Here is a 20,107-nt window from a genome sequence, read left to right as displayed (position 1 = left end):
CTGCTCAGAAATTAATTCTGCCAAGTCTGTTATTATTTCTCTCCTCCCCACAGGGTGGGAATCTCACACACATCAACCCATCCGTCTCCCTACCGCAGCAAGGGCTTGGATGGCCAGCTTCAGCAGAGAAAGTCAGGAGGTCCCGGGCAGTACATCACCTATAGAACACACACTATAGGTCCTAGCTTCCACATCACCTATAGAACACACTGGCGTAGCACAAACACTTGCTACAGTAATTTATTTTCCTAAATTACAGGTTGTAAAAAAAAAAGGTGAACAAGGAAGTGAAAAAGTCTGACAGAGTTTTGAATTCTTGGCATCTCTTTCTCTCACTTGAGCTCAGTGAGGTCTTTTTAATACACCTTTTCAAATGTGGCGGTTTCTTTCCCCGCACCCACGGCCAGAAAGTTGCCTTTTTCCTTTCTAAGTACAGAACAATGGTCTAATTGTACCATGCTGTTTACAGAAGGTGTTCTGTTTCTGTTAAAAACCTTATCCTACCCCAAGGTGTTTTCCATTATGTCATTTTACATAATTGAAGGCCTAAACAGAAATTGCTACTTGGAAAGTGCACTACTTCCCAGACAAAAGTGAGGGAGGGGTCCCCAAGACCACTGATGGCCTGTGACATCAGATGGGTTTTACATTAATGATCTACCTCAGACTAGAATGTATGGCTTTGATAACATATGGGGTAACTGGGGGAGGGGTACAACCTGAAATACAAGTTTAAAGGCACTCACTGGACTTAACAGTTCACAGGTGCTGCTGGACAACTACCTCTCCTCTACATGGAAGTGAACAGACACAGCAACGTGGCCATGATACCATAGAGCACGAGATGGAAAAGCCCCACCTGCCACCGTGCAAGTGGCAGTTTGAACTCCTGTACACATGGCTTATATAAACACATTACTGAGATTTAATTTGTTGTGCTTCATCTGGGAATCTTTTTCTCATTACCTCCACAAACCAAAAGGCAATAATAATTCCACATCTATACTATGACACTAAACTGGTGACTCCATACATTATAAACTTCACATAAATGTCAGCTTTAGCTTTGATTACATTTTCGTCTTAGAGGCATGCTGAAGGCTGATATGCTAGTTAAGAAACTATGTTTAGAATACTGGTTATATCTTTTAATGGTTTTTTTTTTCCAGGACCAAACCAAAATTGATATTTTCTGAGGGCCTTTTGTTTATTTTTCTTTTTCACCTGCCCAAGCTGAGCTGTTGACCAGAATTCCTAATAGATACTGCTGAGAAAGAAATCTTAACCATAGCCAAAATAAATTTTGTTGATATTAGTTAATAAAGGTAAAAATGTGACTGTCTTGCCTCAGTAAGAAAATGTCATGATTTAGAATACTCACTCGAGGTTGGAAGCATTTTACAGAAAAGCTATCACAATCCTAAAGGAACGTAGCAAAATCATTTGGGAAGAAAACTTTAAAAATTGGGTCAACATTGCAGGGCAGTAGGTGAAGTGTGCTGCTTTTCAGGTTCAGGTTCCTATGAAGTTTAGTACATATCATTGAAGAATTTACTAAACCACAGTACTGTCCCTTCTTATCAAGAGAGCCTGAAGAAAGCTGAGGCAGTCATGAAGCAGGTGTTAAAAGCATCTGCATTCCATTATTTGCTAGTGAGATCTCTCATCTCAGCCTTATTGAGTATGGATTGGTGATAATTCCTAACAAGCATGGAAATATCATCACCGAGACTCTTGAAGCAACAGCAAAACAGGGTCGGATGGGAGCAGACTTGTTTTTTGGTCATGGAATTAGTAGCTGTTAAAATCACCCCAACGGTAGGGCACAGTATCTCATGCCTGTAATCCCGGCACTGTGGGAGGCTAAGGCAGGCTAATCACTTGAGCTCAGGAATTCACGACCAGCCTGGGCAACATGCAGAAACGCTCTGTCTTTTTTTTTTTTTTTTTTTGAGAGGGGCTTTCTGGCAAAAACTGGAAAGCCTGCTAGACAAATTCTAAAAGAGCTGCAACAGGGAAACCCCGTCTCTATAAAAAACTGCAAAACTTAGGCATGATGGTGTGTGCCTGTAGTGTCAAGCTACTTGGAAGGCTGAGCGGGGAGGCTCACTTGAACCCAGGAAGTGGAGGTTGCATTGAGCTGATATCATGCCATTGCGGTCCAGCCTGGTCAACAGACCCAGACTTTATCTCAACAACAAAACAACAACAACAACAACAATCACCCTAACAGTTATAAAGGACTATAGATAAATCATGTCCCTGAGTTATCAAGACAAAGTTCCATGTTAGGAGACTGAAAAGGTTCACTCAAGCTCAATAAGGCACCAAGACTTTGTCCAGAGTCTTAAAAACAATCACACTCTGATGAATGATTTTACTTTTGGTAATATACTCTGGGCTGAAACAGATAATCATGAAGACGGTTATTACAGGATTCCTTAAAATAATTCGAAGCAGCCAAAACATTTAACAGTTGTGGAAAGGACAAGTAATACAATGCAAGGGAGTCTAAAATTACGTGTTTTAAAGAAAACATGCTTGTTACATCATAAAAAAAAAACACAGGCTATCGAATTGTAAGTACAGTACAACCTCAGCAAGGTTTTAAAAAAGGTATTGAAAAAGGACTAGAACGATACGTCGAAACATAATGAAAAATATTAATGTATTCTCATTCACCAAAACGAAGAGTTATGGTTGAATGTAACTCAGAACCATTTTATCCATAAATAAAATAGGTCCCAACAAACACTTTAATTGGGTTACCTTCATTGGAAAATGCTGTAAGTCAAAAATCTAACTCTATTTTTCTGAAGAAATGATGTTTACCGATCACAAGCCCAACTTTTATTTATGTCACCATCAACAGCATATTTCAACAACTGGCACTTTTAACTATCACATAAAGCCAAACAATTATTACATAAAAGTTTTAATATGTTATATGTTGCAACCATCAGAATCTTCTGTTTCTGTGTATTTCTTTAGAATTCTCCCATTGCATTTATTACTACAAAGCAAAGGTGCTTGAAACAGGACATGAGATCCAGAGGGCGTTTTTTTGTGTGTGAGGGAGGGACAAGCATTTTGAAAAATGTTTTTGAGTAGATTTGTCAGCTATCACTTGACTTCTGGAAATACTGACTTAAGATGGCTACTTTCCGACCCTCTTTTTCTAATTTGACATTCCATAATAGAGGGAGCAGGTACAGGACTCCACTGCCCACCTGACTGATGACAGACAGACACTGGATGACCTGCAGCTTCCTTAGCCAGCCATTTCTCCAGTTTTTGCCACCTTGCTTTGTAGAACTCAGACCTGTTCATGACTCAAAGTGTGCCAGTCTTTCAAAATGTAAGAATCCACATTCCCTTCCACTGACTATACTGTCCTTTGATCCTTTCCTGCCTCCCCATTTCTTTTCTGTTCTGGAGAGACAGTGTCTTACTTTATCTCCCAGGCTGGTCCACAGTGGCGCAGTCAGGGCTCACTGTAGCCTCAACCTCCCAGGCTTAGGTGATGCTCCTATCTCAGCCCCCTAAGTAGCCAGGACTACCGGGGTACGCCACCACACTCAGCTAATTTTTGTATTTTTGTAGACACAGGGTTTTGCCATGTTGCCCAGGGTGGTCTTGAACTCCTGAGCTCAAGCAATCCGCTTGCCTCAGCGTCCCACAGTACTGGGAATTAGAGATGTTAGCCAGCGTGCCCAGCCTTTGCCTCCCCATTTCTTAATGGTAAAATGCATCAAAGCTTTTAGCTGAATTGTGACCAAATTAAAAAGCACAAAGCTGCTGCACACAAACAAAATCAAATGCCTCTCCATCTGTGCCCAAGTCCCACACGTTGCTTTGTTATATGGGAGGGTCGTGGCAGGCACCGGAAGGCTGCTTTTTCCTACAATAGCCATTTTAGTAAATTCTCAAGGAAGACATATTAGGTATGATTCTAAAGGAATGAGACAGATTTTTTTTCCCCATGAATATACAAGGACATATATATGTATCCAAATAACTGTGATGTCTCAGAGCAATCCATTTTTAATCAAAACGTTTACAGAGTGGTTTGGAAAACAGTGTGTCAGCCCTGTAAGAAAATCCATTTTGTTATTTCCAGCTGAGCCTCCTTCCCTTCCTTCAGAGAGGGGTCTTTTATGCTGGTGTTGGCCTGGAGCTTGAGAGGCAGAGACCCTGGAAAGAGGGGCTTCAGGGCCAGGCTAATGCTGGAAGATTAGGGGAGGCATTCTGTGTCTCAGAAAACAGACGGACTAAGTTTATTTGTGGGCTGCCCACCTGCTGTATGTGGGTATTACTGGCCGAGCACCATAAATAAGTATCGAGTCACCAGGAGTCAAAGCAGCCTGTTTCAGTAAACACGTAAAGTATCAATATTTGTAATGAGGGCAAAATAAAGCACTGGAGTCCACGTCTCCCTGAGCAGATTCTCTTTGCATTAAATGTAATATTTTGGCTCTAACTGAGCATTTCCCAAAGTGTGCTCCACAGAACACGAGCTTAGTGGATTAGTAACAGTGTCCCGTGAAATGGGGGTTCTTTGGTCAAGTAAGTTTGGGAAATGCTGGGTTAAGCAGTTAAACAGCTGGCTTTACAGCAAGACTTCCCAGGGCCTCTAATTAGTACTGGGAATCTCCAAGAAGGAGTAGGAAGGCTAGAGTTGGAAGAGCTCAGTCTGGGAAGCATCACTAAATGCTCGTGCACCAGACAACGAGGCTCTGACCTCAGGAGGCTGCTACTCTGCAAGATAAACTGTCAATCAACATATGCAAGTCTATAAACGTAATAAAAATAAAAATAAAACTGTCAAGCTTGATGCTGGGTCCACACTATCAGAAACAGAATGAATGAAGAAAGGTGCTTCACCTACACCTATAATGTCCTAAAAGTGCATCTACTTGGTCACACTGTTATTTTATGGTAATTTCTCTATAATGAAATTAAAGCCACTAAATGCAGAGGTGCTTGGGCTTGAGAGCTATCATTACAGCCTCTTGCCCTCATTTAAAGAAATACAAGATGTCTGATGCTAAAAATAAATTTTGCCTACAAGAGCCTGTTGGCTGGTCCTGAAGGAGCAGTCAATACTAACAACATAATGACAACGTCAAGGGCTGCTAATGGCCAAGAAGAGAATTCAGCTGTCCTGTGATGAAGTGTGCAGAGCCAGGTAACTACTCACATGCACATGTGCACACACACATACATACAAGTGCCTTCTCACGTACCAACCTTCCTGCCACCTGCCTTTCTGTAAACGGCACTGCCGTTCACTGATCACTCAGGGCAGAGATCCAAGAGCTATGTGAGTTCTCTTCCTCCTCCTCCTCCTCCTCCTCCTCTCCTCACACATCCAGACTGCCCCTAAATCTTGTCAGTCCTACCTCTGAGAATTTATTCCATGTCTTCCTACCTACTGCCACTTCGTTATTTTAAAGACTATCCTCCTCCACCTGACACATTCTCCTAACGTATGCCTCTTTCAACCCATCCTTCACACACTATCAATGACGTTTCCGAACACAAATCTGACTGTGTCCCCATGATCCTCTCTTGGCTCTCTACTTTTGCACTGCAGGGCTGATCTCGGCTGCCTGGTGTCGCCTCCCCTCTTCCACATGACAGACATCACACACTGGTCACTACTCGCTCATGCCCAGAACACAGATGTGTCTTCCGTTGGTCTCCTTGAAACAGTGCTCCTAACAGTCACTGAAATGACTACAGATTGACCTCAAGACCCTGCTCCTAAAAGAGTACATCAAAATTCCTCAGCTTGGTGTTCAAGGCCCTCCTGGATCTGCTCTGAGGCTTCTCCAGTCTCACCCAGGCTGTTCCCATCTTTCCTTGTCTCCAATGAGCTGATGACACTGAGATGATGTGGTCTCTAGAGGTGGGCCTGCTTTCCATGTCTCCGTGGCTATGCCCCGCATTCCCACACACACCAACAAAAGCTCCACCCCTCCCACCCAGCCTCCCTTCACCAGTCTGAGAAATTCCCACTCTGCTCACAGCCAGTTAGAAGCACTCTCCACTCCTGCCCCATCCCTTCCCGTCACACCCTGTGCATATACGTCATTCATACTAGCTACCTGTATTATTTGTTGACATAGCTCTTTCCAATTGTGCTTTTTTTAAAAAAAAAATTTATTTATGATATGGAGTCTTGCTCTGTTGCCCAGGCTGGAGTGCAACAGCATGATCTCTGCTCACCACAACTTCCGCCTCCTGGGTTCAAGCGATTCTCCTGCCTCAGCCTCCAGAGTAGCTGAGATTACAGGCGCGCACCACCAAACCCAGCTAATTTTTTGTATTTTTAGTAGAGATGGGGTTTCACCATGTTGGCCAGGCTGGTCTCAAACTCCTGGCCTAAGGTGATCCATCCGCCTTGGCCTCCCAAAGTGCTGGTTTTACAGGTGTGAGCCACCGCACCCGGCCCCCAAATGTGCTTTAAATATCTCCATTTTATTCATTTTTTTCTATTTATAATACAAAGAGCCTCTTTTGACCACTGAAAAAAAGATTTTTTAAAAACTCTTCTGAAGAAAGGGTTAATTTATCATAATACAATCTCCAAACACCATGTTGTCAGCTCAGGCTTATGGGAGAAGGAAGTGTGTGACGGACAGCAAGGGACAAGACAAACTCCAGAGAGCCCTGAGGAAGCAAACGCCAAGCCCCTTGCTACGCCTCTGGAAACTGCAGTTTAAATACGTCTTTAGTGAAAATAAATTTATCTAGGTCCTAATCATAAACCGTCATATCATCTCCCCTCAAAAAGCCCAGGCATGGCACTAGGGACTGGGAATAAATAGCCTTTAAAGTTATTAATCTACTTTTCATGGTCACAGCACCATCTTCATGGAAGAGGGGAAAGAGGGAAAGTTCGTGCCTGTCCCTATTTCCTGGGCTGGGCATTTAGCTTACATCATGCCATTTAGCCATAAGGACTCCTTTCTAGGCATTTAGGGCTGGAAGTATTTACTCAACTTGGTACATTATTTAAACTGCCCAAACTTATAAACTCAACTATTCGTTGTTTCAATCTCCAAGTCAGAATCTGGACTGAGTTCTTTCTCATCATGGCAAATACAGAACAAAACTCCTGATGTTCCTTAGTAGACACTATCGTTTATGTGCCTGGTTTCCAGGATTAGTCATTATTTACTGAACTGCAATAAGAAATATCAAAAATTGACAATGTTGCCCAACAGTTTCATCTCCATACAGAAATGGGTAAGTACGAATCACCCCTGGTTTTTAATCTCCTTATGTAAAGAAGAACTGACTCAACCAGTGATCTGTGTTCATTCTGAAATATAGGACTCCCTCTCCAGTCCTAGATTGGATCCTACGTTGGAGGAAAAAATGCAGGATGTTATTGGGTCAGCTGAAAGAATTGAAATATAGATGGTAAAGCACTGTATCAACATGTTTTTTAAGGACAGCTTGATTGAAAGGGAGAAAGAAATGTTATCTATCTTATATTAATAAGAGCTCCTAGCACTGGCATATCATGCGCATCCATCTCTCCAGCTCAACCAGCGTCATCTAACGTTCATGCCATCTCTAGAACACCATTTCTGCTTTCTACACAACAGAAGCAAAGGCACACAGAGGTTAAAGGAGACTGGCTTCAGATGCTTGGGACTACACACAACAGGGAGGCCCAAGAGTCACACCCTGAAACCCAACCCATCACGCAAACAAGAGACAACTCAGCAACTGCCCTCTACACGCCGTGATCAACTCCGGAATGCAGACACAGCGTGAACGTGCACGCTTCTTCATGTCTCGCAGGAGATCAAGTCACTACAGGTGCTTTGCGTTAAGCTTCTAAACCAAGACAGCACAGAGTTAAAGAGGCCCGAGGAACATACAACAGAAGCTGCGCTGGAAGGGAGGGGGAAGCAACAGAAACCCATCTCTAAGATGCTGCAGGTAGGGCGGGCTTTCTAGTAGCACCCAATACTCTTGTAAGAAGTGTACGTACAGAATGGACACAGCCAGATTAAAATACAGCACAAACAACTTCAGAAGCCATGACAGGTGTTTAAGAATATCTGTGCCTCTAACCCCCACTCCAAGTAGGGGTGATCAGGAGGTGACTGAAGAAATTTGCTTCCAAAGGCCAATTCTATGGTTCAATCTGTTTCATGTACCGAGGGATATCTGTATTTAGAGACAGGGGAATCTGAGACAGATCCTGACCTGTTTCCTTCTATTTCCAACTGAGAATTACTGGGCAACTTCTCCACGTTACACCTGCGGTAGAGTAGAAAGAACACTAGAGTCAGAAGACCTGGGTTCTCATCCCCGCCTGGCTCGTTCTTCCTAGGCTGGGTGACCTGGCCTAAGTCATTTTATTCGCCAAGCCTCAGTCTCCTCACCGACCTGCCTTGTTAGAAAGATTACATGTGGTTATGTTTGGAACCTCATTCCAAAAAATAACACAAAATGGGAGGAAAATGAATTTCCTAACCCCTTGGGGATTTTCCTACTTCTGTCAAACACAGAAATGCCTGTGTTTGGCTAGAGGTGTGTGTGATCTTGGGAGGGCAGGGCTACTGTGAGTTTACCCCTCATTTGTAAAATGGGAAAAATACTTACCTCATAAAGTTATAAAACTTAAACAGGAAAAAGTGCTTTGTTACAGTAGCCTGCACATAGAGGGTGTTCCAAACACCAGCCAATTTGGGTTCTGAACACCATTTACCTAGTCAGCTCTGCTTCCCAGAGCGCAATTCCTTTTCAATAGATAGCTGAATTCATGATCTTCCGTGGGAAATGAAAATAAATCACCCTCTGAGGTCTTGGGCACTTCTACAAGCCTCTAGGGAAGCCTCTTCAGTTGAGGATTTTTGAAACTGCTATGTTGGTGTCCCTTTGTGTGGCAGCACGGAAGCAGCCGCCAGGTTTCACAGATCCTGGGCAGACCATCTATCCCTCTAGATCTCCCTCCAGGTGTAGACAGCACCATTCGGCATTCACAGCCTATGCCTGGCCACGTATAAATCCCTTCTCAGAGTCACTGCCCTATTCTGCTTTAAAATCGGTGGGGGATCAGGGTGTTGCAGAGAAGGAAAAGCATAAACCCATAAATTGATGAACAGAGAGGTGGAAGTGCAGGTGCTGTCTTTGAAATATGCAAAATTATCTGGAATGTCTGAAATATAAGGAGAGCTGGGATGGGTGCATTGGAAAAAATGTTGGGAAGATCCAAAGGTTCAGATTGTGGAAGATATCATTCTCTTACAATATTCTTAGAAGTCTGGTCCTCACCAGGTAGGCAATGGGCCACTGTGGTTAGTTGTAAAGTTACAATATGACATGACCAGTTAGGTGCCTCAGAAAGAAGGCAGGACAGAAAGAGACTGGAGGCAGGGCACACAGTCCACCCTGCAGTGTGCCAGGCCAGGCCAGCAGCACAAGGGCCTCAGGAAGACAGGGTGTGAGGAAGCAGATGAGCAGGTGCCTTGCAGGGACACTTAGAAGTGTGCCGAGAAGACTCTGTATTTGGCTGTGTGTCGGCAATAAGGCACAGAATTGGGAATATGTGTATTATTTCACATTTAGGACCTTGGGCTAATGATGGTGCTCACTAAGGAGACACAGAAGCCTAAGTAGGCCACGTCATCTCAGAATGTGCAAAAGCGATGGAAGGAAGCCTGAAACAACAAGTACTGCCTGAGACACTTTACAGAATAGACTGTGAAGAATTCAGAGAAGTGAGGCGTGCTCTGTCATCTAAGACTGACAGAGATTACAACTCACTGGGTTCTGAACAGCCAAAGATTCCAGCAGCATAATTTCAAATCATTCTGATACACAGTCCCTGCAGGTCAGCCATCTGATTGGCTTAGGGAAAAAATTACCAATTTTTAAAACCCTGAAACAAAGCAACAAAAAATAATACTACATAATGACATGGGTTTGGTTTAAAATGTATGTTACTAAAACATATTTTAGAAAGACAGTATGAATACCAGTGTAAAGATCCATTGGTTTGATGAAGCCTTAAGATGATAATCAATGTGGGAAAGCCTTCGACAAAGTAAATACCTAACGCACTTCAAATAAAGAACTTTGTAGATAGATAAAGCCTCAGAAAAAACCAATGTTTTAAAATAAGAGCCAAGCCCTTCTGGAGAATGGGTTGATTACAACATTTTTAAATAAGAGCCCAGCCCTTCCGGAGAATGTGTAGATTCAACAAAGCAGTTCAGCCGTACTCAAAATGAGAAAAATGCTACAAATTACTTTTCAGTGTGTATAGGAACTAAGTACAATTAGTCCACAGGTTTGTAGTTTACCAAATTCTTAGAAGGTGCTATAATGTAGTAAAACATTGGCTCATTTTCCCAGGTAAATGTTATTATAATGTCCAAAATTGATTATAAGTACCAGGTAATGTCACTGTATCCTCAAATAATAGGGCTCATATGATCTCTACTTCCCTGAATTCCCCAGGCCAGTTCCCTCTTCAGTAATATCCCATAGGAAAGCTATCTCTTCCACTGCATGATGAGCTAGTCAGGTAAGTACCTGGAATTTTTACCCTATAATTATATTCAACAGTACAGTGCTGGAAATAAGAAAACAATGAAGGAAATAATTTCTAGAAAGAATGAATGATTTTCTCCAATGTGAGAACTAAAAATTCAGAACAAGCTGAGTCTTACCACAATTCCCAGAGATACCACCGAGGCTTCTTAAATTTAGGGGCAAGAAAAACACACTCCCATCTGGGGGAAGACAGCAGAGACTGATGAGTGTCAGGGAGGCAGGAGCCACGTGGCTGCCACCCCACCAGGCACCACAGCTGTGTTCACCAACTGAACTGACCAGGCACTGACCAGGCAGAGGCAGAGGGGGACCAGATATCTGCCTGGTCAGGAAGAGGTCAGGAGGAGCTCTGCCTACTCCACCGCTTTGATGCTTCCGTCTTCAAGGCGAGACCTGATGTCCAAACCCTTTTACAGACAGCAGGGCTAGTCCTCCTGTGGACTGCTTCTGAAAGAACTGTCTTCAAACAATTGATAAGAGAGGGAGGAGGTGATGACACCCTACTTTCTGTTTCCAGTTTCTTCAGGAATGAGAACAATGCTCAGATTTGAAAAGCAAGGCATAATAAATGGTGAACAAAAGCTCCTGATAGAAGAGTTGATAGAAAGAGCCTATCAAGCCACTTCAAATAAGTTCAAGTGTCCAGTTGCAAACTAATTACATCCTGGAAAAGCATGTAGATTGCTTCTGCTAATAACATTTAGGAAAGCACAGAGCATAGAAATGGCATCAGAAGACTAGAGATAAGCAAATGTCCCAATTTCAATATGAGAAACAAAACTTGAGACTGTTATGCTTGATACTGGCCCTCTGTAAAAGTTTAGAAGAAATTATTCAGATGCCACAGGGCTATTTAGAAAAGATAAATAACATCATTAAGTGCCAGCAGGAGGTGTTTTAGAGAACGCCGTGGCAAGCTAACCTCATTTCACTTTTTCCTCAGGGTTTCTAGGTTGATAGATTGGAAAGGCTATAGCCATGGTGTATCATGGTTTTAGCCTTTCTTGATAACGCTGAGAAAAGGTAAATAGGGGTGACGTGAGAGCATGGCTATATGAGTTCATTGATGGGTAAGCAACCTTAAGGATTACTGGTTAATATATTCACATCAACCTGAAGTGGTTTTCAGAGGTATGTCACAGAGACCTGTCCTTTGCCTTATGTAAGCTTCTAAGCAATAGCTTATATCAAATCTTTGGATGACAAAAACTTAGATATGTGAACATTAATTTTTAAAAAGATAAAAATTTAGAGGTACAGCAACATGCAAGGATGATCAGACGAAAAGTAATAAGGCTGGCACTACACAGGGATACAAATACAATCAGCAGGTATAGGCTCAAAAAAATTATGCTCAATTGAAAGCTAACCTTGGCAGCATTCATGTGAGATCAGATGTGTATGTGTGTTTTGGGGTGGGAGTGAGGTTTATTTCAACAAGTCACACATTCGATGAGTTAACTCTGTGTCAAGGTTGCTGGAAAAAGTAAACACGCTCTTGAGTTGTTAAAAGAATTCTGGTGTCCACAATAAGGAAGCTAACCACCCCACAATTAGCTATCAGAATACCCCATTGAAGTTCTGGGCCCCATGTTTTAAATGGGACACTAGGAGAGTGGAATGTGGCCAATGTCTAGGCATCAGTCAGAGAGCAAAGTGAAGTGTTCCAACCAGAAGAATGTCCTGAGGTAGACATGCTTGTTGATACATTTTAAAGTATATTTCTCAGAATGACAGCACATTTGTTCTCCGAGGTTCCAAGTAGAACAAATAGCTGTCAGAGGGCTGCATCCCTTTTAAGGTAGGAAACGGCTGTGTGTTTAGAACTGTCCTTCAGTGTCAAGAACTGCTCTGAAGCAGGCAGTTCACACCGGGTGTCCACGTGGAGATGAATGACCACATGCCACAGGTAGTGCAGGGGGACTTATCTGTGTTGTGGGAAGTTGGACCAGGCAGAGCTAAACAGCCCTTCCAACTTTAAGAATGTCTCTAGGAATCTCTCTCTCTTCTTTATTCAAGTAACTACACACTCTGTCTCTAGAGTTGGAATAGCTCCATGGACTCTACTCTTCACCATCTTACTCTACATCTTATCCCAGAGGCAATTTTCAAGGGTACAAATGCAAATAGGATGAATCCCTTCTCAAAGAACAGTCTTAGGTTAAACATTACATAAACTGAGAATATGATTTTTTTAAAGCTTCTAAATAAGCAGAAAACAAAGCACGCCTAACAAGTCAAAACAAAGCCTTCTAATATTACTTGATACAAAGTTTTTTCTATTTGTGGAAATAAAATGATGGGGGCCAGTAGCAGCAGACCAGTACTACCTCTGAATAGCAGTTAGTTACTGCAGAAGGATTTTACATTTATGAATCACACAATATCTGGCTCTTCGGAGACAGATTTTTTAAAGTACCCTCCTTTTAAAAAAACAAGTCGTATCACTGACTAAAAAGCAATAAATACACACATAAATGATCTTAGTTCTTTATGAAAATATCTATACACATCTTCCCCAGCATCATGCATGAACTTTTAAACAACTGTCTCATGAGAGCTGATTTATTCTTCTTATATATTAGTTAAATATAAATGGTGGTTCTTATTTAATATGCTGCTAATCTACATGACTGTCAAAGCCCTAACATTTGACCAAAGTGATGGGAGGCAGGTTAGCAGAGGTGGTATTTCTTTCACAGGTAGGTTGAGTTACTATTTTGACTTTAGTGGTGCAAAAATCTCAACACAGTGAAATGTACATCTCCCAGCCGCAATTTCTAAAACCAACCAAAAATATGATACTGTATCTAATTAAGGCTCTCCTAATTTGAGTGCCTCCTACTTGAGTACCAAGTTAAAGAGAAATACAAAATATAAATAGTTAGTGCTTTTTCTAGAGGATTACCAACATGAAATGTATATGAAACATTCAGTGGTGGGAAATTTAGAACATACTCCCCAGAAAGCATCTAAATGTGGGAGCTAATAGAATGTGTCTTACCAGGACACTTTTTAAGGAATATTAAGTAAAGTAAGTAAATAAAACATGGAAAAGTGAAAAAGAAGAAACGACTCAATATCCGCATGCTGAAATATTTAAATATCCTTTACTTGCAGTACAATTAAAGACATACTCAATAACCAGTCACACTGAAACTGTGTTTTCTGTTTCTAGAAATAAAACCATGGAAACCAGCATCAGCAAGGACACTTTCTTTCTGGTGCTCTGAGATCCCTTCACCTGCCTGATTAGCCTCAAAGTCTGAAAGGCTGATTATTAATAATCAAACTGTTCAAAGAACCTGATTTATATTAACCCCTTGATGACCCATAAGGACTCTAGATGCAGACAAAGTAATGACTCCCATTTTTTTGGATGAGGAAACTGAGGTACAGAAAGATTAAGTAAATTACTCAACTGTCCCATAGCTAGTGAATGCCAGAGTCAAAAGCAGGTGGTTAAATCAGGACAAGAGTCTGTACTCTAAACCACTGTGCAATGCTCAGCTGAGGTTTAAGGCATAAAGCCTCCTACGACTCTGTATTTTTGGATGGTTTCTAGGAAAGTGGTCAGCCCATAGCCACGCACACCAGGAAGTCATAAACTCAAAGGCTATGGAGCTAGCAGGTAATACCAATGAACGAAGTGGGCCAGGTGTAAAAGGCATGATGGTAAATGGTGACTCATTCCATGGTGAAGAGATGATAGGGAGTGATGGGGATTGCAGCAACCTAGATACAGCATGATGCTGCCAGTGAAAGGCGGCCACTTCCTCATGCCTTCTGACTACCACCTTAGGGAGAGCTGGGCAAAGCGCTGCCAGAGTTTCAGGTTTTTCAAAAGGATGGGGGATGGGAGGGCCTGTTTGCAAAAAAATCTCTCCAAGTTCATGTATTTGCTGCCCCTACCCCTACCCCTCAAAAAAAACAACATAAAACCAAATAAATCTGTTGGTTGTAGTCCACCTGTTGACTTCTTTTATCTCCCTAAGGAAAGACACAGACATCGCCTTAGAATAAAAGGCCTAGCTTCCAAACCTCCAAGGGTTTTCCTGGCCTTTCTCATTGTTACTACAGCCCTCGACACACTCAGCAAGTAACGAATAAAATGGCTGTCACATGTCACAGCACATCTGGTCGGAAAAACACATGTTACACTCTCCTGAGACAAAGGCAAAAAAGTTTGATGTATATGCAGAGTGATGCTCTCTACTTAGTACTATTTTGCTTTAAACCAGGGACTGAGAAAATCAGGCATAATAATCCAAGCTGGCTTCTAGAATACCATCCCTTTCTATGGCAAATATACAAGGGGAGCTAGGGGGTGAATAGAAACGTGAGAGTTACTGATTCATGGTTTACAAGGAATTTTTCATGTTCACTCTAGACAAAGAATGAACTTGTGGTCAAAATCTCCTTCCTGAATTGCTGTCGTTCCCCTTCATTAATGAACAGCTGGTCCAAACCCAAGAGAATGGGGTTGCCCTTTGTAGCCACTTCAGAAGCTATCAAGGGGATGCACTTACTTATTTATTTATTTTGAAAAAAGGAAAACAGTAAGCACAAAATCTGAGAGACCTCGTGGGCAAAACGGAGCAAGAAATTCTGGCCTTTTCACAAACATCTCCACCTACTCCTCTTTCCCCCTTACAGATAAAGAAGACTTAAAAGCAAAACCCCACAATGGAAAGTTTCTTGCTTTTTATACTACATAATCTTTCTAATTATTTTTCCCTTCCTGCTATGATGTATTCAGCAAGGCCATAATGAAAAACTAAAAACACAACTTAGTTATTCAGGTTAAACACTTACAGGTGTACAGAACAATACTAGTTAATGTCAAACATTTCTGGTAACTGCTTCTCAGCCATTTGGCTGAGATCAAGTGTAATACCTGTTGTTACAAGCTAATATCTAATTCCTCCTCTAACAAGGACAGTATGCTAAACGGATTTTGGAAGCAGGGAGCTAAAACAGGAGCTTGCTCTGTCCACGCCACACACCGACCTGGTACTGCAGTACCTCCAGGAATGACACACCCCCTTTAGAAAAAAATTTTTTAATTGGTAATTAAAAACTGATTAATACTACTATGCAACTGAGAGAGTGAACATGTCTGTTTCCTGTCAATTTTTCAACTAAAACGAGAAGCCAACTTCAAACGAAAACATCACCACATGATAATCAAGTGGAAACCAAGTCAACTAGCCAAATGCAGCCTAACTAGTTCATCTACTGCATGAGTCTGACCGACACCATAACCTGTCTTTGGTTTTCAAATAATTATTCATTGTTTAAAATGGCCTGGGAGGAGCGTCTAGCAGAACTTTCTCAAAGTCCATATCCAAAAGTTGCAAGAAAAAGGTAAATTTGCTTAAAGACCATGCTGACTGTGTAGTATTAGGAAGAAAGAGAGAACTCAAACAAGAGCTCAGTAATTCAGGTGTTAGAAGGAAAGAAGAAACTGTTTCCTATGAAGCATCTGTTTGGCTTTAAACAATCTTAACATGAAATATTTACCTTAAATATATTAGAATTCATCTTTCGCTAACAATTCAACTCAGAAAAATAATTTCACTCCATCATCCCAATCCCTTTCATCTGAAATATCTTCATTTTCAGATGGTATTTCAGAGGTCCTTAAAAATCCTTCTCTAATTTAGATTTTTTTTAAAAAATTTTGTAATCCAAACTAAATTGTCAGTTATCTTAAACGATACATGGTGAAACATCATACAAAATACCAACAGTGGCCATTTTAAACATGGTACAAAGAGAGAAAGCTATCGAACACAAACTAAGAAAGAACCTCAATAAAACGCAAGTGTATAACCTAACAACGCCTGCTCCTTAGGTAGTGCCACTCAGCATCTTGGTGAGAAGTGATCAACGTGAAGGGACCAAACACTCACCTGTCTTTGTAGTTTATCACAGTATCGATGATCGCATTCATCTGCTTTGTCAGTTTGGGGGGATTGGGTGACAATTTCTCAGCAGGAGGGCGGCCTCTTCTCTTCTTAGCCTTTTCCACATCCTCCTTCGCAGGATCTTTATCCACATTTCTTCGTCTTTTTCGCTTCTTAAGCCGTACTTCCTCTTCCATTTCCTCCAAATTGCCGTCTTCAATGGCCTGTTCATTGGAAAGAAAGGAAAAAAATTCAAGACGAGAAAATAACCAAGACAAAAAAAGTATGTGCATATTTGTATATAGCTTCAACAGTTAGAATAAAATGAAAGAAATTAACAAAAAAAAAGTAAAAGTTAACAGTAATCAGTGCAGGAAGAAGAAAAAAGGAATGCTACCATATTGGATAAATGCATCTTTAACGCGGGTCTGTTTCATGAGCAAAACACACTGAAGGCCCAAAACACTCACAGTAAAGAAGAATATGACAAATATTAAAAGGTCTATAAACTCAAGTGTTTGATGGTAACTGAATCCAGATGAAATTTTAGCTCAGTTTAAGAACAAGACCCTAATTTTCTCATTACTGTAAGGGAAGGAAAAGGTAAACAAAACAAGGGGTGGGTTATGAAAAAAAAAAAGTCCTAACAATGCATCCACAGATCATATAAGCTTTGACCTTTTCTTGAGGTTTTGCATCAATTTATTCATGATTAACAACATAAATCAAAATTCCATCTAGATTTTTGTTCTAATGTAGCAATTAGTAAACAAGGAAACGGGAAAGTACAAAGCCACATTCTTTCGTAAACGTACTTAAATCATCCGATAAGGAACACACACACTCACAAACAATAAACACTTTTTTCCAATTACCTGCAAATGCTTGCTTTAAACCAGAGCCAGCAGCACTAATGCAGAGAGATAATAAAATAGCTATAAAAACAACCAGGTATAAAAGAAACCTGTTCATAAAGGGCTAGAAGATCCATGTGACAGACCCAGAAGTTTAAACTTTTTTTTTTTTCCTGGTAAATCTCAAAACTCAAAAGAAGAAAAATAAAAGGGAAAAATACTGCAAAGGAAAAAAACAAAGAACAACATAAAATCTGAACATAGAAAAGAAATTTTCTAAAAAAAATCTTTACATTTTGAGATTGCTCTCTCACACAAAATAACTAATGTTGTTATTTGTTCCTCCTGCCTCTCAATATTGCCTCCAGTATGCAAATGATAATCAATCCTTTCTCGTAGCTGAAAGAGCTCTAATCATAAGGCAATTACCTTCATTTCTCCACAGCACCAAACATGGCTAATATTTATGATCATGTGAGTATAACAATCAATATAAAGAGTGATTACAGCTCAGACATAATTTCTTTCACTTATGTACAATGCCTCCTGAAAAAGAAAGGTTTTGTCAAGAAAACCTGGTGCAGAACACAAAACAACCTGGCATCTTAAAAATGCCAGTGAGATTTTAAAAAAATATGTTTTCTATGCATCCTCCAATGTGCAAATCCATAGAAGCAACATGCACACAGACAGATTCCTAAGGGACAGTCTGAGCCTAGGCCTTAATAATCAAAAGACAATTTCCATCACGATCCTACAGTGTTCAGATAACCACTATGAAGGAGGCGAGATCTGATGAGTTATGAGGAAAAATGAAAAGGAAAAAAAAAAGCTCCACATTATTGCATTAATATTCATTTGCCTAAAAGCAGGACACCCACTATACAGCTAAACACACTGCAGCTAAGCGAAGATTAAGAAAAGGAAATTGTCCCGCATATCTTGGAGGCTGAACATGCTAATAATAAATACAGCATGCAAGGCTGTCAACAGTTAATGGTACTGCTCTCCTCAAGCACCCAGTTGCACACAGAAATACGGAGAACACCGGCTTTTGATGTGTTACACACCTACACATGCCTGGGATGTAGTTCTACTGAATCTTCAAGACGGCAACGAAAAAGGATATTTACCTTACCACTATCAGCAGGCCGGCTATCGGAAATCACAGTTAGTGGGGATAAAATTAACAAGCCAGCAAAGCAGCGAGCTGCTAGTCTCTTCATCAGCTGATCAGGAAAAAAAAGAGAGCTGGGGAAAGGCTATGTTTTCATATACAAGTAATTTTATTTTACTGAAAATTTAATACTGAAAGGATTGTGGATACTCAAATCTGCTGTTTCATTCTACCTACTACAAGGCCCGAAGGCTTCCTCCTTCAGCCTGTTTTAATATTGACAACTACTTATCATATTTTTTTTCCCCTTATTATTCCAGGCAGCAGAATTAGAGGTTTTAGCTCAGGTGGTTTCTGATTCTTGCTTGCATTTTAACAATTAAGCCAGTAAAAAAACAAATTAATATTCAAATTTATTTAAAAAAATTAAAACAGGTCTGCTTTTTTGGTATTTTAAACGTTATTTTTTTAAAAAATAGCTGCATGGTTTGGAGCAGTCTAAATGATTTTTAAAATAGAAGACAATTTTTTAAAAAATTAAATGCATGTAAATAAAAGCAATGTACATGTTCTAAGCTGCAAATATTTTAATACAATATGTTATTCTTCTCTTTAAAGAAAATCCAGAACAACTGTGACACTTCACTTTCAGTTTCATGCTGTAAAATTTTTCATTGTTTTTCTTTCCAGTGGGATAAATGAAGTTGGGGGGAGTTGTGAAAGGATACTTCTACTCTCGCCCCCCTTAATTTTGAAAAGAAGGAAAAAGCATAAGCTTGTGATATTTGGACTTTTAAATCTCTAAATCTGTGAGCAGCTAAGAAGCGAAAAGAAATTAAATTGCAAACAGAACAACTGAAACAATTTTTATTACAATTGCTAATACGTGCAGATTCTTATTAAATTTAGGTTCTGGAATTACAAGGAAACACACAAAGTACTGACCATTATTCCCCTTAAACTAAGGTTTTATGCAGGAATGCAGAGAGCTACAAAACATCTTCCCTCCTCCCCAAAGACCCCAAACACATCCATATGCAGTGCTTTATGTTCTGTGATTTCTAAGGGTCTTTTTCTAATGGAAATCAATTCACTAAATACTTCCCAATGCTTTTCGCACATAAAGAGTGGAGTAAGATTACTCCTACATGTAAGTAAAATTATTCATGGAGATTTTAAACTGTTCTTTTATTTCTAAAAATTATTTATTAAACTGGCTCAACTGACTCAAACTCAGCGCTGGGGGTTGGGGGGGCACACAAAAAAAAACCCCAAAACTTGCTACACAATACTAAAGTACTACCCCCAAAAAGAATTCCCTTCCAAACCTTTTACCAGCACAATAATGAAATAAATCACAGAAGCAAACCCCCAGTTTCCGACTGGTGACGTGTTGCGCAAGAGTGCGAGCCCTAATTCAACATACAGACGGCTCCCATGCTGAACTGCCTCTAGATTTAATGAAGTGAATAGGAAGGAAGTCGGGGAAAAAAAGTGTACAAATAAGAAATTAACACTTTCCTTTCCTACCGAAACGGTGAAACACAACTACAGCGAAGTTTAGTGAGGCACCTCTTTTCTTAAAGGCACACTGCACCCATTTGGCTCCGGATGTCACGAAAAAAAAAAAAAAAAAAAAAAAA

The 20,107-nt window shown here is 40.6% G+C and overlaps 1 protein-coding gene and 2 non-coding genes across 11 annotated transcripts in view; 1 reads left to right on the top strand and 2 right to left on the bottom strand.

Annotated features, from left to right (window-relative positions):
- The window catches only part of SMARCA2 (SWI/SNF related, matrix associated, actin dependent regulator of chromatin, subfamily a, member 2), a 180,284-nt gene that overhangs the window by 13,859 nt on the left and 146,318 nt on the right, over positions 1-20,107 (bottom strand). For 5 of the 9 annotated variants that reach the window (XM_017496952.2, XM_037727292.1, XM_017496954.2 and 2 more), the window contains exon 28: positions 16,500-16,717. In XM_017496952.2, the coding sequence (XP_017352441.1) occupies positions 16,500-16,717 (218 nt within the window). Of the gene's footprint in view, positions 1-16,499; positions 16,718-18,480; positions 18,674-19,792; positions 19,931-20,107 lie in introns of those variants that run through there. The other 4 variants (XM_017496960.2, XM_017496957.2, XM_017496959.2 and 1 more) reach the window with 4 other exon arrangements.
- Positions 1,956-2,017, bottom strand: LOC119466778. Its single transcript, XR_005195244.1, has one exon. It is a non-coding gene; the product is annotated as a U7 small nuclear RNA (small nuclear RNA).
- LOC119466774 lies at positions 15,443-15,631 on the top strand. The gene has a single exon (XR_005195241.1). It is a non-coding gene; the product is annotated as a U2 spliceosomal RNA (small nuclear RNA).

This window comes from Cebus imitator, unplaced genomic scaffold (genome assembly GCF_001604975.1).
Source record: "Cebus imitator isolate Cc_AM_T3 unplaced genomic scaffold, Cebus_imitator-1.0 Scaffold227, whole genome shotgun sequence".
NCBI classification, from domain to species: Eukaryota; Metazoa; Chordata; class Mammalia; order Primates; family Cebidae; genus Cebus; species Cebus imitator.
Note: the sequence above shows the minus strand (reverse complement) of the source record. Positions and strands in the feature narration are given on the sequence as shown.